The sequence below is a fragment of the Rhea americana genome, unplaced genomic scaffold (genome assembly GCF_003343005.1).
Source record: "Rhea americana isolate MKP2758 unplaced genomic scaffold, rheAme1 scaffold_2, whole genome shotgun sequence".
Classification (NCBI taxonomy): domain Eukaryota; kingdom Metazoa; phylum Chordata; class Aves; order Rheiformes; family Rheidae; genus Rhea; species Rhea americana.
The window spans coordinates 8,312,848-8,335,551 of record NW_028186149.1 but is presented as its reverse complement, the minus strand read 5'-3'; the positions used below and the strand labels follow the sequence as shown (position 1 = coordinate 8,335,551).

The 22,704-nt window shown below is 37.8% G+C and overlaps 1 protein-coding gene across 3 annotated transcripts in view; it reads right to left on the bottom strand.

Annotated features, from left to right (window-relative positions):
- The window catches only part of SLC12A1 (solute carrier family 12 member 1), a 47,127-nt gene that overhangs the window by 6,961 nt on the left and 17,462 nt on the right, over positions 1–22,704 (bottom strand). For all 3 annotated transcript variants that reach the window (XM_085303414.1, XM_085303415.1, XM_085303416.1), the window contains 12 exons: positions 21,147–21,254; positions 20,258–20,381; positions 19,312–19,413; positions 17,244–17,399; positions 14,585–14,684; positions 14,387–14,498; positions 10,453–10,593; positions 8,595–8,701; positions 7,655–7,737; positions 4,753–4,896; positions 2,166–2,297; positions 1,823–1,934 (listed from right to left, as the gene is read on the bottom strand). In XM_085303414.1, the coding sequence (XP_085159540.1) occupies positions 1,823–1,934; positions 2,166–2,297; positions 4,753–4,896; positions 7,655–7,737; positions 8,595–8,701; positions 10,453–10,593; positions 14,387–14,498; positions 14,585–14,684; positions 17,244–17,399; positions 19,312–19,413; positions 20,258–20,381; positions 21,147–21,254 (1,421 nt within the window). The remainder of the gene's footprint in view (positions 1–1,822; positions 1,935–2,165; positions 2,298–4,752; positions 4,897–7,654; positions 7,738–8,594; positions 8,702–10,452; positions 10,594–14,386; positions 14,499–14,584; positions 14,685–17,243; positions 17,400–19,311; positions 19,414–20,257; positions 20,382–21,146; positions 21,255–22,704) is intronic.

Genomic DNA, 22,704 nt, shown 5'->3' with positions numbered 1-22,704 from the left:
GAAAATTTGATCCAGAAAGTTCATGTATAATATACAACTATTTTTTTTCGAGTATGAATTTATACTGTTTTTGTTCTTACCCAGTTATCGGGAGGAATGCTTTAGAGTTTTGTTTGTGAGTTTGTGCTCAGATTGCAGGGTGTTAGGTCAGTTCTACATTTGGTTCAAGTATGGTTGGGAACTTTTTTTGTATGCAAACTTTGGAATTTGAAAAGCTCAAAGTTCCTAAGAGCAGACCATAATAGAAATTCATTTTTGCTTATGACTTGAATTTATATTTAATTTTATTTTATAATAAGAATGCAGTATTTATATAAATCTTGAAGTCTTTGGGACAATAGCTATTCTGAACTCCAAGAAGAGCCATGTCTCAGCTGCTATGGAAAGGTTTTAGTATTGGGGAATTACACATTAGCAAAAGTCTAGATTAATTTTATTTCTGAATTGACAAATACAATGGATGGAATTGTGCTTGGATGTTCTGGTAGATCTGTCTAGGGAACAGAATAGCTAACTGCCCTCTGGATTTGTCTTTCTGAGGATGTTGTGTATGATGAATATTCTGCTGAGGAAGACTAATATTTAGATTAAAATATATGTGTTTGTTTTTCTTGGTGACAAACTAGGTCATTGTCAATTATACTGACAACACTGTTCACGCAGGATTAGATTTTGGCTTTTGTAGAAAAAGCAGTGATTATGGATACTGGAACTACATGTATAAAGGCCTGTGTTTTAACAAATCCCATTTGATGTCAGATTCTCTTGCTTTCTCTCTAGGTGAAATTCAGTGCCTTATGTTCAAATCCCAGATCCAGGGATTTTGCTGCCCTGAACAGCCAAGCTTGGGCAGATTCCTGACTGTGGGAATAGAGAGCGCTTGTATTCAGCCCCTGGAGGAGCTGCACAGCTGTTTTTAATCTCAAGAATGGTTTGTACAAACACTTGTAAATCTCTTCTACCTAAGTGTGGCAACATCTGGGTAATCCTTATACAGTCCACAACAGAGTATGGAGAGACCTGTAAAACTTTATGCCTTATGTGAAAGCACAAGCTCATGAAAGCTTCCCTGTGGAAAGCTGCCTTTGTGAGGCACCGTATTGTAATTCTGTTGATACTGGCTAAATTCTAATTCCTGTCCTTGCGCCCATCTTGGCTATTTTCCACTGAAGTTTAATTAGATATGTTGTTTTTAACTTGGTGCATATTTAAGCAGCTACCATTCCAAGCTACCTGTGGTGATGAAATGACTATTCCTCTAGTGTGTAAAGTGCTTTGGAAGAAAAGGTCCTATATATAGTGATGATGATGAGCTTGTGGTTAGCACCTTTGTTTTGCTTGAAGGCAAACATTGATTAAGAAATATAAACTTTTTAGAAAAGATAAATAAAATCAGCTTGGTCTTAAGTTCTTTACAGTTTACCAAGATTAATCGTATTTATATGGGCTGTCTGTCTATGGTAYGTGCATCTGAGAAGCAGTTTTACTTACTGTTAACTGGATAGTCTTGTGTAAATCCCATAAAGCTAATGATATTTTCATTTAAGACTGCAGAACATTCTTCTCAGAGAAGGGAGTATGAGCTGTTAATGAGACAATTTGTTGGCTATGAACTTCCTATGCTAATTACTATTTACACTGATCCTTAGGGCCATGCCATGAGTTYGACACCTTCATGTGATGTACATCTTTTTTTTAAAAAAAATCATCCACAGTGCAACAAGCCAGTTGTAGTGAGAATTCCAAGCTTTCTGCTATACATGTCTTATATTCAACATCAATTCAAGTTCTTTAAACAGTGATTAAAAATAGTCATATTTACACCAGTTTTTCTTCTTCGATTCTATTGACTTTTCCTCCAGTAAAGATCCTTAATTTGCAACTTCTCCACTTCTTTCTGATAGTTAGAATGTAAGGRATTAGGATTGTTAGACCTGGAAGAATATACAAAATGTATGGAAATCAAATTAGTGCATTGTATGGTAAAAACAAAACAAAAAAACTCCATCCTTCACATTGGCCATGTTGGACATACCTTTTTGTCTGGCTTAAATATTTTAAGATAAGTTTAACTACATAATCTGAATGCCAGCAGTTTCGTGCAGGTTACCAAGTACATTTTTGTGTTTGGTAGCACAGAAATCTCTCGTATTTGAATTCCTTACCTCCATCATCAAACAGCCACCAAACGTCAATTGTACCYTTTCCTTGCTTCTTTTTAAACTGAATGCTGGCTTCTAGCAGCTTCTGATTGAATTCACCCACGTGCATTGACTGTATTGTGTTAATGGTGCTCTCTACAGTGAGAAATAAAAATGCGAAAGTTAACTGAAAAGTGAAGCAACAGGGAGACAGGTGAATAATAAAGCTTTAAGAGAATTCCCCCCAATCCCCTGTTCATTCATCTTGAGCGAGGAAAAACACATTATTTGATACAAAACAATGGAGTGAAGATTAGTAAAATTTTATCTGCTCTTAYTATAATTTGCCTCTTACTTATGAACAAACAATATGTTTATGACTTTATCTATATAATATTCAAAAACAATGGATAATTCTTATAATTTGKCATGTTTGTATGATATTCACCATTGTTAATTGTATTGAACTAATTGAAACCTCAATTTGTGAACAGTTCTGTATATTTGGTAAATTGACTTACAGGAATCAAATTGGCTGCTATCTTCATAAACAACAAGAAAACACCTCCCAGAAATATATCATAGTATTTTGTGTATCACTTGGCTCCCGATGAGGAACTAGGAAGCAACCTCTTTGATTGCTATCACATGCATCTGCTCTCTTTCATTTGACCATCGTGTTAAAAATTCAGCAAGTGTATAAATGTTTGCTTTAAGGCCAATATTTTGGATACTTTTAAACAAGATATTGAAGGTGCAGTGCCCAATTTGTTTCTGATATATTTTCTATACACTAAATCTGCAAAACATTAACTGTACAGATACTGTGAGCTTCTAGTATACTGGTACACACAATTTCAACAGGAACTAAAGCTTCTGAGCTTAAATAGTACTGTGTCATTAAATTGTAATAYTTTTAAGAGTTACCTCATTTTCTATTCTCTGGATCTTATTAACTAACCTAAAATTCACTGAAACATAAGAAAACAATTAGGAAATGTCTGATAGATCTTTTTTTAAGTAATGACAATTTATGTTTGTGTGCTTTACAAGCTTATCTATCTATTGTAAAATACAGACATCCCTAAAATGTACCGYTATGGAGGGCAAAGCTAATGAGGTACAGTGAGAACACAAGCGGAACTAAGGCTAGAAGGCAGAAAACATAAGCATATATGGCAACTGCCCTGTGCTTGAGAGGGTGTTTGTGTTAATTGAAAATACACTTTGCTGCTTGCTATTTGCTTGGCTGGCTTTAAAATGTACCTTCTTGCCTGTGTGCTAACAATATCACCTTCCATTCTGTCTTCTAAAGCCTGTGGCTTTATTACTGCTTTTCTTTCAATGATTTCAAAGAGATGGTGTCAGAGCAGCATTTAAAATGGAGCAGACAGGCTTCTCTAGAGGTTTTGCTCTAATCTACGAGGTTCTGAAAACGCTTTGTTCAGTTTTCCAGTRTTCCTACAGTGTGGGCAAGATAGTTGTAGCACACTTATTGACTATCCTCTGCAGTTCTGGCATCTGTGCTGGACGATGTGACAGCTCTGGGGAGGACGAATGTATAAGCAAAATGGAGAGGCAGGGATATTTATTAATATCATCTGTCTCATATATAGAGCCAAAGTGTGCAATATGYATTTCCTTTATGCCTTTCTGAACTAAATTGAAAAGGGTAGTTGAAGCAAGGGTGTACATTTTTGTTGTATTTGTTATAAAAATATATTCTACTGCAAAAATGAACTGAGGTCTACCAAGTAAAGAAGAATGACATTTATGTTTCCAGTCTGTAGATCATTTTGATACCCGTGAGAGTTGCATGCACAGCTAGATGTAATAGTCTCTGCAAGTGAAAATTGTGAAAATACTTGTCTGCGTACAAACACAGCGTCAGGTGGGTCGTTACCATTACAGCCTAGCAATTGTGAAATGAAACCTTTAATTCTATCTATACTTCTGTGTCATTTTACTATATGGAATGTGTAATTTTGATGCCATCACCTATATGTTTAGGTTATGCATTAGTTAGTTATTTTACAGCTTGCTGTATGTGTGTTTTAGTGCTTTTACTACCTTCATTTGTGTTTTTTTAAAATGAAATCATGTTTAGAACCTAGAGCTGTATTACCACTTTTACCTGATTTCCAGCTGGATACTGTTTTTGTGTGTGAATGTTAAGTGAGATTGCTTGTTCCCTGAATGTTGTGTATACATCCTGATTTCTTATTTTAAAGGTGAAAAAGAGGCCTCTGTTTAAAAATGAAAAATAGCTTATTTTTTAAAAAAGACTTTTTCTGTGTCCATCTAACATTAATAACCACAAGCTATTTTTGACAAATAGATTTTGAATAAGCAGGATTATGAGCCTCATCTAACTTTTGTCGTACCAGGTAGAGTCTCTGACCAGCAGAGGATGCTCACTCTATGCCACATGACAAAGTCATGGTCAACTAAGGCAGGTGTGCATAGGGTTAGCTCTCTTGTTCCAGAGGCTTCTGGGTGGCTCTTGTTCTTTGGCTTTAGAGTTAAAATCCAGTTTGTATATCAGTGAAAGTACAATGAATTGAAGGATCGGGGCAGGGCGGGGAGAGAGAGTGCTCGTTGCAGGACTTACCCTTTTTTGTTTCATGTTTTGAGATACTGAATTTGCTGGCTTTTCTGAAGAATCCACGGATACCATGTTTTCCTTCTTCAAATTCATTATCTCTAATGGTAGCTTCTAGTGCCAATCTCTCCTGCTCCAGCTTCTCTAATTCCTCTGTATATGGGGAATAAAGTAAGGGAACTGGTGACACATCACTTGCTATTTTAAACTAAATCACTTATTGAAATAATGGTGATGTTGTAATTGCTGTTGTGGCACTTAGTATATAATGTGAAGCTGCCAGGAGAAGAGCTCTTAAATGCTTTTCCATTGCAAACTGGTAGGTAGCAGGAAGCTGAATTCTTCTCTGAGCCCTAATTTAGGGTGCTCAGGCTGTCACGGCAATGGCATGTACTACTGTGCTGGTCAGCTGCTCTTAGACTTCCTTTTTTTTTTTTAATCAGATCAGATATGGGAGAATTACTGTATTTTATAGTTACATCAGATTTTACCTGTTTAATTTTTTTTGTTTGTTCGGTTTTTTTTGGTCCCCCCCCCCCACGCCAAAGAGTATGAAAGTCGCTTTCTTAAAGCGAGAAGCTGATATATCAAGTTCTTTCTTTAGGGCACCTACTGCTGCCTTTGAAATTTGTGAAGTGTGCTCTTTGACATCCACTGGCAGAGTAGAAGACATTAATTTATGAACAGAGGACATGATTTTCTTGATAGTTGTTTCTTGATCTTTGGACTTTGAAACTCTCAGAAATATATAAGGACACTGAATACATGATCAGTGTGTATGCTGAAATATTTCAGTATGTTTTAATGTGGTTTTTTTTCAGTGTATGCTGGAAAGATGTAAGATTTAGCTAAACAATTCTGTAAATTCAGTAATACAAATGAACAGATCTATCTTGGCAATATTAGCTGCCTCCTGAGAAAAAGGTACCATATACTGCTAGGAAATATGTTATGGTGAGGTGTCAATTAGTGTGATATAGTCATTTGCCTTTATTCATAAGGAAACCTTTATTCAAAARGAAAAATTTTATTTGAGTGAGGCATGGACTAAGAGTGAAATAAATTCATTTAGTTTTTTTTTAAAAAAAAAAAAACTCTCATCTGCTATAATTAACTCTGGCACTCTCAATTACTATAATTTCTTTTACTTAGAATTCAGATTGACAACCAGGTGCTTCTGATTATTAGAGATGATGATAGCCACTAACTTAATAGCTGTTCAGAACTAAAAATTCAGTTTCTCTCGTAAGCAAGAGTAATAGAATACAATGATCTTTTCCCGATTTTAATCAGTTTCTGACTTATATAGCATGCAAAGAGGTAGGCAATTCTCCCTGAGGTACTGGAGGGGGGAGAGAGGGGAAGGAGAGATTAGTTTGGATTTCTTTTCTCAAATCCCTTTAGTATTGCACTATAGTTCTCCATGCAAATAAAGCTACCAGGGAGTCTGCCAGATAAATATTCATCTATCCTTATTTTTTAAAGGAGTTGCTGAAGCCTTTTAATCCTTAAAGGTGATTTGCTCTGGGGGGTTGCCCAATCCTATAATCTATCTTATTTTTAATGGGGAGTTAATTTTTATTTTAATTGAGTAAGAGGGTTACATTCTTCTAGGTTTTCTCCCTAATAGTCCTGAGAGCAGCCTGTGTCTCGGGATGCTGCAGAGAGAATTGGGAGGCAAATTTACAGCAGGCGGCAGCAAAGAGTCACCATTCTTCTTTCTTACTGCTGCGTATGTTCCTTGTCTATAGATTTTATCCAATTCATTTAAAACATACAAAGCCTCTCTGGAAAGGAGGACATGGGACATTAGGTAAAATTTCCAGGTTTAGGTTGAATCTGTCYCAAGTGCTCAAACTTAATGAGAAGTGGGAAAATTATCCTACTGAAAATCTTGAGAATTGTTCTGATGGAGTTTTATGTGGAGTCATTCCCTTCCTAGGGTCCCTGAGAAAGTGGCAAGACACTTGTGCCCTAAAAGGGAAAAGGAARAACAAAGGCAACAGTTGTATGTAGATCTCAGAAGCCCTTTGTTTACATGCAGTCACCTGCATGCTTTCCTCTTACCTTTTTACCAGGATAGCACATCTCCCTGAACTGTCATGGTATGGTGGAAGATTTTTTTTTCTTCCCTGCTAATATACTCACCACTAATCTGAGGAAAAATTAACAAAAAGATGAAAAGGAGAACTCACGTTTTTTGTGGTTTCAACATGTTTGCATAGGTGGGAACTTACTGGGCTACAGCATTTCAAAGTGGCGATTTCCCAATTCCCACTTGTCCAAGAGATCTCACGTAAGTGGAATGAGGAAGATAGTCCAAGGACAGGGAGGAAACATGCTCCAGAGTGACTGGTTACAGTGCCTCTGCAAGATTTTACTGCTTTAGCCCATGCCTGTGCTGGAAGTGCTTTGGGACTTGTGTTCTTTGGAGTGCAGAGCTTCTTACTCTGTGAGGTTTGGCCACCTTYAGCCCCTGTCAGCGAGCATCCTGCTTCAGCAAGGATTTTGGGCAGGGCTGAAATTTACAGGGCAGATGCAATGTGTTCTTGTAGAAGTTACGGGTCTTGGAACTATGCTAGGTACCAGATTGTGATTCTAAGAGATTATTCAGAGTCTTCCTCCTGAAAGGGAAGTAGTCTGTGCTAGCCATTTCACAATTATGTCTCACTTATACCTTTCAGTTGGTAGCTGAAATTTTTGATATCCCTTTCATTAATTGTGAAAAATAGTTGCATATTATCTTCTAGCTTCTGGACACTTTAYGTTTAATTTCCTTGATCATGGAATCTCTAAGGAATACTTGGCTAAATTAATGTGTTTGGAAACAAGGATGGAAAAACAGTTTGTTAACTAAGCATGTAACCAGTATGGATATTAAATAGAATTCTATTAGTTGGTCGCTACATACCTTGGACCTGGAGGACTTGAGATATATCAAATCCTTGGCTAATTCTGACGATAATCATGCCAAGCTCAAAATCAAATGCATCACTGAAAAAGGAGGGGAAAAAAAAAAGATATGAAAGGATACCCCTTTTACCAATGAATGCTGACCTGAGAAGATCAATAGAAGTGTTAGTGCTCACKGGCAGGTGTTATTGCTGTGTACAGGACTGCTCTGGGTAAAATTTTAGGAGGATTAAGCAAAGTTCTACAAACTTTATTTTGCCATAAAAGAGGTGCCATTGGACATGGGAATAGATAGACTATTGGTGAAATAGGTGGTCTTTCTATGAAAACACTTTTAAGTAGTAGGTTGCCATTAGGTAATTATTTTTATAGTCTATGAGGAAATAAAAACTGAGTGGGTTTGATTATCTTTAGCTTGTTGCGGCTTTACAGGCAGATTTTCAGCAAGAATCTGTGAAGCCTGTTTTTGAATTACTGTTTCCTAGCTAAATCTCAACCTACGAAGCTGCTGAGCATTAGGTGCACATGAGATCTGAAGCAAGATTCTTCCTCTATCGCATTGGCTTAAAAGAAGAATTCCATGATATTCTCATATTCCCTAAKTGTGTACATTAAAGTTGTTTTTCTCTGTGCTTCTGCCTGCAAAAAATGGGGAAACAGTTCTGCAAAAGCACTGCTGACAGCAGTGCAACTTCYTTCTGTATCATTGTCAAGCCACCTCAGCTCTGACAGTGCCAGATGTTTACTGAGAGAATCCTACTAGGAGTGTGAAGCCAAGGAGTCTTTTTTTAATGTGCAGAAACCTCTGCTACAGAGCTAGCACTTGTGAATCCAGATCTCTAGGTGATTTCTTACATAGTTTCTACATATTCTGTAGGGAAATGCTATAATCTAGTCTAAAGGAAGTGGAAAAAAAAACATGCTGAACTGTGACTTACTGTATAATGCCCACATAGTTCTCAACTTGTGTATCTGTAGCATTTTTCCAGTCCTTCTTGAATCCAATCACCAAGGTATTYGGTTTCATTCTCCCCAAGCCTGAGGCCTATCAATATTAAAACACTGCTTTTGGTAAAGTACACACACATGTTCTTACTGTAAATGAGAAATAATGGCAAAAGATAACCGAAGTAATGGTCTGGAGACGCTTACAATGGGATTGCATTTCATGAATGTCCTTCATGCCCATACCCAGGCAGAAAGTGGAAAGATTAGCTCTAAATCATCCCAACTATAAATGATTTTTAGATGACAGAAATGTAATTTTGCTAAATTAACATTCATTTGCATTTCTTCTGACATGCTCTCATTAAAATGGTTCAATAACTTGGAATCAAGAGAGAATTCAAGCATTGTTTGTATGCTTATACTAACATAATAACATAAAGCTTTTATCAGATTTGGAATACTCAATAGTGTCTGAGGTGTCTCTTAAAACAGATAGGCAGAGAATGAGGAATGGATACCCTCCTAAGAATAACTGTTTTGCCTTGTTTTAGAAATGGTTGTTTTATTTATTTTATTCTTTCCAGAAGATTATCTAAAAGTAGCTGAGCATAGTTTAAAGATAAATTACATTTTATTAGAATTTAGAAAGAATAAATGTTTTTTTGTATACTAGATTGCAGCCAAAACTGGATGTGGGTGCTAAAACTTTAACTAAAAGGTAAGAGATACCAGATCTGAATTCAGCAAACCTAATTTTCATATAAACCTTAATATTCAATGTATTAGGAATCATGGGGAGGAGACCCACAAGTACATAGCTTGTCAAGTTATTACACATTTTTTTTTAATACTAGCAAAAAGAAAATGGATAACAACTATTGGAATCTTGTTTTATTCATTTTTTTTCCTAGTTGGGCTGATCCTCTCATCTGCTGGAAGTGAACTATCTGTGGTCCAGTGATAGTGTTTAAGTAGTAATGGAAAAGAAGAGATCGTCAGACTATTATAGTTCTCCAAAATGTCAGAAGRAACTCCTACTGAGACAATTGGTAAACTCAAGGTAAAATATCCATGCCAGGCTTTGATTAAAACAAAGGGATCTTTTTTATTATTTCATCTTGCTCAAGTGTACCATCTGTTCAGCAAGCATACTAAGAGCCCTAGTATGCTACCAGTAGGTGACTATTACCCAGAGTGTTTAGTTGATTCTCTGCTGTCTCAGCTTGCATGAATGTCTTTTCAACGCTGTATTTTGTGCAAAGGATGGGAGTTCTCTCCACATTTTGCCTCAGCACATGTACATTTAAGTATTCATGTATTTGTGAGAGGGAAATGGGAAATATGAAAACAGTGCTTCTGTGTGACCTTCATTAAGGCCATTTTAAATGGACTGTTGGAAACTGCTGTATCTTTAGAGTAATAGAAAAATACAAATGACTTTTTATTTGGATGGCCTTCTCTCTGCAAAACCATAGGCTTATAAATTTTCAGTTTTTAGTGATTGCAAAATTTTTCTCCATTATTTAATATCAAGCAATAGATTAAAGTGCACCAAGTATTGGCTGCACAGACATTCATATGTTGCCCTACAGGTGCCTCTCTTTATATAATAGCCTGTATTTTTTATTTAGGAGAGAATCAGTCTGCTTGATAATTCTGTAGACCAGAACCAGATCTGTTTATGAAATAACCTGTAATATAAATGTATGTACCCAAAGCATGCCCCTCTCTATTTATAACATTTTCCATTTATACGTAGGACTTCTTAACGAGTGAGCAATAATGCTTTACATAGAGGGATTCTTTGATGTAACACTCTTCTATGTGTTCTGTAAACAAAAAGCTTACTTGAAGGAGACTTTTGACTCCATCTCTGAAGCTGTCAGCTGCCACTGCGGCATAAAAGGCTTTTCTTTTGTTCTTTGTAAGCCAGGCCTGCTTTTCTGCCATGCCAGTGTTCATCTCCTTAACACACAGCTTGCGTGGTCCCTGCATGATACGGTAAAATACTATTAAGAAGGCTTTGTATTATACATCACACTGTGACTTTGAAGGAGTTACCTTGTCTGCTGTGGGAGCAAAGGGAGAGAGTCAGAAAAATACTTTTCCAAAAAGAGTCCACAGAGATTCAACCCTTTGAAAAGAACCRTGCTGCTAACATAATTCACATTCTGTTCGAGAGGGCTGAGGCTGTTAATGCTACTTAAATATGGTGGTTCTGACAAGAAAGAAGGACTACTCTGGATTGTAACATCTTAGAAAAATATCTAAGGTATGATGAAGCATCTCAGAGTGAATAAACTCCCCCCCCCAACTTGACTATGTAAGTAAGGCTCAGCAGGTCTAAATATACATTACATATATACATAAATACATATTAAGCTACTATCTACCAGTAATAAGAAAAAAGGATTGTTGCCATGYAATTAAAGTTGCAAATGTTTTTGTCAGCAGGACTTTCCAGTGGTCATTTGATTACCTCACAATTTCGTTAGCCAAAATCCATCATCTGTATATCCAAGACACAAGACAGATGATACACTGACATTATAGTGGGGAATGGGTTAGCTTTGGGTCCYGAAAAGACCTGCCCTGGGGAACATCGTTAATTACTACAAATACAATCTAATGCTGATGCCTATGAGCATTTTGAAAATTCACATGCAGCAGACTGTGCTTCTCTGACAAAGCAGTGAATGACAAAATGACAAAAGCATTCCTTGTGTCAGGGCAAAATGGAGTTTAGACACATGTTCAACACACCAAACTTATTGAAAGCAATCGTACTGAGTTCCTCTCCAGGCAGCTGGCCTGCCCTGGAAATGTATGTGCTGGGCATGTTGTTGGAAAGCTGTTAGTGAGAAGACATGAAGGCTGCAAGCCAAGCCTTGGAAAGACTGAGATAAGTTTGGGGAGCACACATCTGGAATTTGATTGATTTCAAAGATCCATGCTCCTCAGTTTATGAGGTTAAGGTTTGCTAAGCCTGGTTTATTTCCTTTCATGTTGTCTTTTATGAAGCAGAATTAGTAGTCCAGATCTTTTGTAGCCAAGGTGAATCTCAGATAGGGGCACTCGGGAGGTTTCAGACCCTGTTTATASAGTGATACTGGGCTGGACAAATAGTTTTTGCTTTCCAAGGAAGAGTAGAAGACAGAAGTGTAAACGCTGGGAGCATGTCCAACATTATCAGGGACTGGATGTGTCAGAAGGAGGCAGTTGGCTTGGCAGCACTTGGAGTCCAACAAATTAGTTTCCATGTGCCTGGCTGTACAAGCRGTACCAGTCTGGTTTGTTGCAAGGAAGTGGTTTAGTTTGCTGTAAAGCTTAATTTTGTGCAGAAGTCATTTCTTGTTTGCTCTCTCCTTTTTTTTTTCTCTGATGTTTTTGAGGATGCTGAAAAGTGATTGTTTTAGTTCCAAAGGAACAGATAACTAGAGGAATCAGTAAACATTTACTATAGTATAAAATCTGGAAGGCTTGGGGGACTTATGCTCAGGAGATTGTATTTCAAAATTCATATTTAAAAATTTTGAAGTTAGTATGTAGTAGCTTCTGCTAAGCTAAGAAACTGGTTAAAAGAGCTGAAGGAGCGTTGGATATTTTCCATAGCAAATAGTTTTGAATCTATTTCCTTTTCAAGAACATTGTTAAAAACACAAACTTAAAGAAATTCTCTCCAAAATGAAATGTATAAGGAAGAATTGCTTAATTCAAAATCGATTTTGGAAAGATTATTTTCCATATAAAACCAAAATATCCTTCTCTCAGAATTTTTCAGCCTTACGGACACTCTTTTTCCTTCCTGGAAGAAAATGTGATGCAGTATACATTTATATAGACAAAGAAATAACTACAATATGTTTAGTTTCAGTAAATTAGCATTGGCTGATGGAAAAAGCCTTAAATAAAATTTCTGACTAGTTCCATCTAAAAAACAGAAAACAGCATTGAGAAAAGCTGTGAAATYATCTGGCAGATTTTACATGTCAGGTTGAAGTTTTTTGTGGGTATGTCCTGTTTAAAAAGCAAAAAAAGTCTAACCCTTTTCTTCTCTCCAAGGAGAGTTGTTAAGGATACAGTTTCACAGATAGGTTGTTCTGTGTAAGGTGGTTTGCGTAGCCATACTTCCCTATTCATCCTTTTGTAATCAGTTAATGTTAGTGCAGCTGTGCAGTGAGTCCAGTGAATTTGCAGACTGGATAAAAAAACAKCCTTGCAAAAAATACTTTATGTGAAGGCAAAGAGTAAAAGCAGATTCGCCCTTCCCAGAAAGTTTCTTGCTCCCCTTTGGGAAAAGGAAATGAAAGATGCTCTCTTTGGCACATTGTCCCAAAACTTCACGCATAGCTTGTGGCACCTCAGCCTTTGAGGCAAAACATGTTGGATGTTGCATTTATGGCTAAGCAGTACTGCTGTATTTGTTATGACATACATTGTAGGCTGTTCTTTGACATGATGCCTGGGTTCCTAGTCAAGGTACTGTGTACAGAAATGTGCATCAGCTCACCAGCTTATACTGTGACAGCAAACTAGTTATAAGTGTCCTCTGTTGACATTATGACATTCCTACTAACCACATGTAGCCATTTTATCATCAGCTTGTTGCCACAGTTTTAGAAATCACAAAGGTTCGTTTTGTTGCACATTTATTACCAACTAAATTAAATTTAGCTTAAACTACTGGAGAAATAAAAACAATAATGAAAATGCTTACCCTAGCACAATAGATTTAGGCTTTTATAGACTGAAATGAAATTTCAAATAGTAAACTGAAAGTGGTAATATTAGAGAAACATGCCTAATAATTCAGAAAACTTGCTGAAATTTAACTTTATGAAGCTACCTAGTCTCAGAATCTTGTAGGGATTGATTCTGTGCTTACTGAATGCAACAGCAAAGCTCCTATTAATTGCAGTAGAGAGGATTAGAGCCATTCACTCTTTATAGATTCATTTGATTTGAAAGGATCACATGTAGATCTCTTATATTCCCTTTCTGCAGTGTGGCAGCAAGAAGTGAATTACTCCTACGCTCATGTAGAGGAACACGTTATCCTGACTGGACTGACTCTATTAGTTAGATTCTGCAGCCTCTTTTAGCGACATGAGCCCCCCCCAAAAAAAAATTTTAAGGTTGTTGAACATTTAAACTACATTTTTTTCTTCTATGGTGCACACTTGTGTGTTTTACARAAGACTATGTCTTCATCCCTTAAAGCACATCATCTCCTGTATATTTATAACTAAAAATACACTTTGCTCCTCTCTTTAGAAAATCTCAGATGACCAGGTCTTATCCTCAAAACAAGCATTGCTACGATTTTGGAGAAACCACTGCCCACACAGCTGAAATATTTGTCAAACCCAAAACTGCAAATCAGTGACAACACTGAAAATAGAGCTTAGGTAATTTGATTCTTGTGGTGTCCTTTTGAAAGTACTCCACCGCCTCAATTTTTTCAGCCTTACTGTATCTGTTTTTTTAATCTTTACTTTTAATGATTTAGTTTTTCAAATCTTTATCATTTGTCTGTCCATCTGTATTATGACCTCTGAAATGCATCTCAATGAGGTGCTTACCAGCAGGCCGTGAATCAGCTGATAGCTTTCCTGTCAAGACTTAGGACAAATTTATTCTTAGTGCACATCTCTTTCATGGTCTGCACAGAAGCTGGTCAGCATCAGTGGGGACATAGTGTGGAGGTGAGAGTGGAATGTATAATAGAGATCTGCAGCACCCACTGGTGCTGAGTTTTTAGATTTATAGGAGTTGATCTTACCATATACACTTCACAACAGATGCAGAGTCCGTTATTCTTTGTGAAAGTGTGTGCGATGTCTAGCAGAGCAGGTCTGATCATGGGAGCTCCTGTTAATACGATGCACTGAGGTCTGTTAGGAGGAAACAGAAGATTACATGTAATTGGATAGTATTTTTATTCTGAATAAGCTTTTCTATTGTTCATTGGAAATCTTACCTGAAGTTTTTCACATGATCTTCCACTGTAGTTAATGCCAGAGCACTGTCTAAGGCATTAATATAGTAAAGAGCCTGCGTAGAAGAGCCCCAGTTTACTTCTGCATGTAATAAAGATAAATAATGCACATTAAACCACAGGCTTTTCCCTATGTTCTATTACAAAGGTCAGTAATCAAGTTGCCTATGAGCCAAAGCACAGTATAATCTCTCATGCTTTATAGATGCAGATCTATCGTTATTCATGCTTCGTAAGAATAGAATACGTTTGGTTTGTGTAATGCAAACGCAAACATACAAAAGTCTTGTCTCATTCTTCGTATAAAGAGCATAGGGAATATGCTGCTTCTACTTAAGAAGCGCTTTCCTCCCTATTTCATTACCTTTTTACCCTTATCCCACATATAAAGTAGACACCTTGAGTGAGTACTGCATTTTAATACGAAACTTCAGGAGGATCAAATTAAATCATTAAGAAGGAACATTGCTAGTGCCAATGAATGGAATAATACTCTTTTTTTTTTTTAATAACTATTTGATGTTAWAGTACATGGCCAACTAGGGCATTGAAATCAGCTTCCTGTTGGTTAGTTTGGCTGTTGAATCCTTACTGTGCCAGTCCCTTCACTTCAGAGGACTAACGTTTTTGAAATGAAGAACAGCTTTTGTAGAAGAATTCCCGTGAAATGTTAAAATGTGCTTATATTATTCTGACTACTTATGCCAGCCTTTCATACAGATCTCATTTTAATAAAAACTCAAWGATATTCAGTCCATAATAGAACTGGTATTAAAGGTGGCTTCCAGGGGGCAGTTATGTATCCAATAGAAAGGGTTTTGCTGTTACATTCTTAATGTGTACAAGACTTTGGGAAATAAGATGAGGCAAAAAAGGCTACGTCCACCCAACTGGAAGAAGAGAACCATTAGTTTGCCATAACAGCAAGAGTAGTCACTAGTGCTCTTTCAGGACTTGGAGAGGGCAGAAGCCRTACTGGAAGAGTTCCTGAGAAGCCTTTTGGAAGGTAGCCTGTCAGTCTTGCTCTGAAGAATCCTACAGTAAATCTGGAAGGGAGAAGCATATCCTTTAAATCTAGAGAAGGTCAGTTCATTGTGGTTACAGCAGACTCAGATCTACCATTCCCAGGACAGTAAAAGTCCAACAAGATCTGGTTCCTAAGTTATCTCAGATAACTTAATTTTGGATTTAATCTAGCAATGAAAATTGCTAATATAAAAATCTAGATACTCAGATTTATTTTAAAAAGCTCTTGTGTTGATATGGTGGAATTTGATCGTTCTACAACGTGAATCAAAACTYGTTCTCCAAAAACAATTTTGGCATTTATCTTTTCTTCTCTATTGTACAAGTTCTTGGTGGAGGGAGACAGATAAGAAACAGCTTTCCACATTTTACTTTGAGATCTACATGAGTGCAGATCAGGTCTGGTTATGCCAGAATACAGAACTACTCAGTGCAACTGAGCAGAGCTTTTGTGAAGGTGTCCTTTCTAAATAATGTTAYGCTTTTGATAACCCTTCAGTTATTGGTAAGTAAGTGCTGAACAGAGGTCACTGTTTTGGAGAGTGGGGGAGAGCTTTCAAACAGCGTCGTCTGTGAATTTAACCTGGTCTTATGCTGCTGCTTTGCAGTAATGATGTTGGCAGTATATTAAGCAAAGGCTCACAGACTTCAAATGCATTTCTGACAACTTTGTTTTGAAAGACAGGCACATTCTCCTACAACTGACAATGTTAGCAGAGATAAAACCACTGAATATCCCGGTGCTTGTGAGAAATACGGAGGACATGCAATAGTGCTATAATGTACATAGAAGAGAATTAAAAGCTTAGAACAGATGCTGCTATCCCAAGCCAGCTGCAATAAAATGACATCATATGCTGAGAAGTCTGTCTTTTTGCAGTGGAAAGAAAATACAAACAGAAGAAGTAACTGAAATGATTAGCAGTGAAGTCTTGACCTGAGTTAATTTTGTCCCAGGTATGAATAACCAGACTGCAAAGTCTTATATTGGKAATGTATTGTATTAGGGCACAGATTTCTAAAGACAGCTCATGGGGATTTCTAGAGACAGCTCCTGTGGTTTGCTGAGCTTCTGAGCTATTCTTTTCAATAGTAAAATGTGCCTGCTCTTCTTGATTTACTAAGGAATTGTAGGGAGGTGCTGGAGGATGATCAGTTCACAAGTAAATTAGCTTGCATTTTTCTTGTACAGTAGGAAGCACGTTGCTGTTTTGAGTGAACACCCTAAATGAGACAGGTAAGAGCAAGCCAAAATTCGGGTAAAGTTTTATGTGTTGGTGAAAAAACATTACAAGTGATCTCCAAGTAAAAGTCCAAATTAATCTGTAGTAAAGATGTGGTGAGAACAAACCGATGTGCTAACAGCTGTAAATAAAATCCTGGACTCTGCTTGAAGTGCTTGTTAAACAGGCAAAAATACACCAGCCTGTTGCCTTAATCTGTATATAAAGTGAGATTYAATGGGATTCTGTGATCTTCTAGGCTTCTCTTTAGAGAAAATCATTGCAGAAGAAGGAATGTCTAGTTCTGTAAGCAACAGATATAGGAACACTACTGTAAAGTCCACGTTGGCTCTGTATCATATACACAAACTAATAGTGTCTACTGGCCTTACCTGGTTTCTTGTATGTTACATAAATGTATAAGAAGAGCTCAATGGCGTAAGTGATGAGAGCTGCCCACCAGTTGATGACAAACATGACACCGCAGCACAACAGGGCTCCAAAAAGTGACAGCCACATGTTATAGTAGCTGAATGCAGGTCTCCAGCCTGTTTAAATAAGAATTGAGAAAGTTGGAGAGCAGAAAATCTGTTGAGCAAATAGCAGTTCACTGATTTTGCATATACAGGTCCATGTGCAATTTGCTTCAGGCTCTGTCAAAGTGGTGGGAGGGGTATGTGCAAACTCTGAGGCACTGTGGGTATCAACATGGCTCATGAGTCATGGCTCATGACTCAGATGGCTTCTGAGTATCGGCTAATGCAGACTTCTATATGTATGGAGTACTGGGTCTTACAAGCCTTTTGCTATGATCATTTTCCTATTGTTTTGTCCAGCCTAACTTTGAATAGCCGGTCTGTTTATATGTATTTTTGCCAAATCAGAGCTCRCTAGTTCAGAATTGAAAATAAGTTTTCTTTTAGCTTCAGGTGATAGGCCATTACATCCTTTTGATACATATGTGTAGAACTTGTTAGCAGGAGCTAAGCACTTGTTGAGGGGACAGTATATGCTAAAGTGCAGCTGTCTTTTAAACTTTGCCTGGCCTCATTGCAGAAAAATAAAAAATAAAAACATTTGCAATTGACTTTAAAAAGACATTATTCCTGCTGTTCTTCAGCTGTAGTATTGAATCCTTCCCCTGCTAGCAATTAAAATGATGAGGCAAGCAGTCAGCCTCCATGGTTTGCAGGTCTCTGCCAGGTGTTCTTCAGAACAGACTCTTTTGAGAGGTAAAACCATTGAAGATACAAGGACAGGCTAAGAAATACTATCTTGGATGATCTTTATAATGAGGGAAAGGGAACATCCTGCTGTGAAGAAATTTGCCGTCTTGCAATGACGATAATCTGTCACTGTGAACTGGCAGTAATTAACTGGAGGAAATGAGAAAAGGAAAAAAGTGGGCTGCAGTTTTGTCTGAAATGTTAAGTAGTGACAGAGTTGAGCCTGATGCACACACAATGTCTGTAGAGGTAATTTTTACTYGGCTCCAAGGCAGTGCAGAGAAGATCTACATTTGCTCAGCTGTGCAAGTAACTTGCAGAAGTGCTCATCTCTTCCACCCTCTGAACAACTGGCACCATACAGATCTATAGGAAAGGAGCTGATGTGGGCATTTATGCGACCACTGCAAATTTCTTCTTATTGGAAAACAAAAATGTGTTTGTTGCTGCTTGGGTTGAATAATTGATTCACAGCAGTAGGAAATTGCCTTTTGTGTTGGCCCAGAGGGTGTTGCTCAGCTGATTGATTTCAGGTGTTTGGGTGTCAACCCTTCATTTATGATGATGAGGAGGATAATTCTACTGTGATGATGCACAAGCCTGTAGGCCTGTACAATCCCTTGCTGCAYGGATGTAGAGAGGGGGGCACCTCTCTCAAGTTACCTTGTACAGGGCCTCATTGCGCTCCACCCTACAGTTCTGCTGTTAGCTCTTGCAGAGCTGTGCTGATATTGTTTTGTGGACCTGTTGTTGATCTGCGTGTTCCCTTACAGGGAACACGTATGGGGAAAGTATCACTCTGAGCACAATTACTGTTCTTATTAATTTCCTACAAATTTCAGTGCAGATTTGGGTGTAAGGGGCGCAATAGCTCTGCCACCACACATTGCTTACTTTATATGGCCAGAGATGAGAGTTGTTTTTTCACCTGCCTGTGCTGAGGGATAGTGAGGAAAAAACACCCTAGGGAGGCGCTTTCTTGCTCCGGTGTGATCTACTGAGGTCTTTTTCGACTTATACAGCTGAGCAGAAGCAATACAAGAACTAGAGCCATTATTTTTATCTTTTGGAGATAAACAAAATGTGTCATCATATTCAATGGGAGCAGTAAAGCCTCAGATCACATAGCTTAGATATTTTGCAGGTATTGTAGCTTTCTCTGACAGAYGGTCAAAAACTTGCTGAGATCAGGCTGTGAAGCCCGTATTTAAATCACTGGAAAATGCGGACTCACCTGGAGATTTTGCATATGATGCATGAAAGCAGGAGAAATTAATCAAAGCATATGAAGCCAGGAAGAAATTGGAGATGATGGGAGCAATGGTGTTGAGTTCAGCTGCAAGACACGCAAATCAGATGTTTGTACAAATATGTGCAAATGCAAGGTTATATTTGATACTGTGATTCTACAGATTGGCTATTAATGATGCAAATCCACTGTAAATTTCAGAATTCTGAATGTATAATTGAGAGGACAGATTTCTTGGAAGACTTACTGTTAAATTTCATTTTTTTGCTTTTTAAATGGCAATCCAAATTCTCTCCACTATACTACTCRTTTATTTACAGTATTATACAGTTTGAACTTGAAATCTTGGAAAAACTAATTTAAAAATCCTGACAGTCCCAAGCTACTGCCAGTGATGCTGCACTAAATATGGATTTTCTACCATCAGTGCTAGCAATTTGGGAATTGCTTTGGAATTGGCTGTGGGAAAGGCTTGGCAGATAATGCGTCCTAATTATCTCAGAATTACATCAGAACTACATGTCATATAAACTGGAAAAATATTTTCAGAGTAGGTGACTGATCTGGTTCTAAGCACTGCTCTATCTCAGTGAAGTGAACAGCAATTGCACCTACTTAGCATCTTTGAAAATCAGGCTATCACAGCATTAAGACGTTACTAGGGGCTCGCTCTCTCTCTCTCTCTCTCTCTCACACACACACACTCTCTTTTTTCTTTTCTTTTTTTTTTTTTTCCCTCCTTGCTTTGCTTTGCTTTCTTTGGAAATAACGGAATTGCTGCCAAGACTTTGAGCGTACTTGGGCTCAGACTCATACCGTAGTTGACCTGAATGGAGATTTTTCTTACCATAAGCGAAGAATTGTATAAACATACAAGATTATGTAATTTAAGAAGTTTAGATTATAGCAGGTGTATAAGTTATATACTAACCAATCAAAATGAATGCCATAGCAATCACGAAAGTGAGAACATATCCTCTGATGGGCTCATTGTTTTTCCCATATCCCTTGGCAAAGAAGTAGAGCGCTTTGTAGACATTATCCTTGCATAGAGCCTGGTAGACAAATCAGAATTTAATCTTGTTAACCAGTGCTTTTTGCATCCGAAGTTCACTATCCATGAGTGGCAGCATGCTAAGCTTTTGCTAAACAAAAATTAAATCTTAGTATACTTCAAGCATGTCTACTGCTACAATATGTAAGCATTCCAATAGCTAATTGATAGCTAATATCCTACTATATTCTTAGAGTAGGCAGCAAAGCAAAACCACAGGCATTTAATTCAGGGCTTAAAATACTTTAAGAAGAATCTAAATTGGAGGAAACTGAAGCACAAATCAGTAGCTTGTATAAATTGTACRAGTTATCTTTCTGTCCTATGCTCTTTGTCCCACTGCTGTGGCCTAGAGCTCTTTGAGCACATCTGCCAGTGCATGAATGTGATGGGCTCCTTACTCATGAGGGTGCCTGCATACTCCTGACGTTCTTGGGCTTGCAGGCCACCTTTCTGTAAGGAGACCCAAGTGGTTTTAAGAGAAACCTTCAGGCTGTCTATGACAAGCACACACAAATATCCCCTGCTCCTGCAGCAGAGCTGAGCTCTGAGCAAAGGCACATTATGATCGTAAGTGTTTAGTTCTGTATAAGGCTGATAAGACCTGCCTGTATCTGCAAAGAAATATTCTATGTACTGCTTTCCCTACCTCTTCATCCCATATATGCAAGTGCTGTTTGAATACATGTCACATTTGGCACATGGAGTTCAACCAAATTACATGTCTTTGAAGTAAAATATAAGGAAATTAAGATTCTCATTTTACCTGGAAAACTTTGGGTGCACTGACGAGAGATGCCAGAGCTGATGAGAGGGTAGCAGAAAAGATGCCTGCTGTGATGAGAGGACCAAAGCCAGACACCATGCTCATCACCTTTAGAAAGAAGAAGGAAAAATGAGTAGTAGACTTGCACTTGGATACACTTTTTGATTACAGACTCGTTTAAGTCTCTTGTTACTGTAGTGTCTTAGCTTTTCACAGTCCTAAKTTCAGTTGTCCACAAGCCAACTGTGAGGTAGGGAAATAATAGTATTCCTGCTTTAGTGGGAAGCAACTGATGCCTTGCCAAATTTTTATGTGTGTATATAGCTGAGACAAATAAGTATTCAACTTGTAACAATAAGAGAAAATAGCTAAATGTGGTTGGAGGCACCTCTTTTTTATTGTTGTTATTAATATGTCTGAAAAAGATTGAGAATGTCTGATTGTGCTGGCACAACAGCAGTGCCATGAACAGTAAAATCAGGCCTGTGCGGCCACTGAAAAGAAAGCACTGGTAMGTTAGGAAGCACCAGATAAGGAAGTTAAAAGATGAAGTGGATGGATGTAGTTGTCAGATGATTGGTATGCAAGAAGTACTCCAGGAGCGAGCCCAGTTAATCCTGGAGATTTATCAACTGAAGATGTATTTTTTTTTCTGACTTTAGTTTGTCAAGGATAAATGTTACAAATGAAACTGTATTGACAGCCTTCATGAGGTCATTGATTTTAAGAGTTGCCCTGGGTCTGGACAGCATGACTGAGGTGGGAGCGAGGATGGCAGACATCAAGAAAGGATAGAAAAGAAGTCTGTGGCAGGGGCAGCTTATCGTTAAAAGGCCTTGAGCCAGCCGTGTCATTCAAAAGAGTCAGCTGGGGGGGCGGGGGAAGCAGGAGATATTGAAAGCTCCAATTGGCTAGTTAAAAAGAAATTGCAGGTAGATGGTGAGCTCCTCTAACAGGCTCTGAAGCAGAGGAACTGAAAAGACACCTGGGAGCTCTGGTCACRAGGCTGTGAAAGATGACTATACTTTGATGCTTTGCCTAAGCTTTATGCTGAAGAATAGAAGTGGTAGATAGTCTCTCTCTGGCCTAAGAGAAAGACCTCCTCACTTTTTTGCTTGATTTTAAGTTGACTATTCTTGGATACTTTTTTCAAGGAGAATTACTCTGCTTTTGGTACTATGGCACAAACCCTTAAGAGCGACTGCAGTACCCTTAAGGTAAAATCACATCCTTGCGTAAGGAACAGCCAGATGAGTTGCATATATGGCCGGAGTTCCTCTGTTAAGTCTACATTATGAATTTGAAGTTGCTGCAGCGTATGCTGCTGCATGATACTTGTTGAAAGAGGAAGTAAAGACCTTAATAGAAGGCAGGGAGGGTTACCGATCAGCGGTATGAAAGTAATGTGGAATGCAGGGGACTTTTCCCTTTGATTATTGCTATAGTTTTTGACTCTTCTAGATAACAGTGGACATYCTGTTGTAGTTAGTTGTCAGCAAACAATATTTTTGCTTGTTTAGATTTATGCATTCRTGCATTGCTTATGATTATACATGTT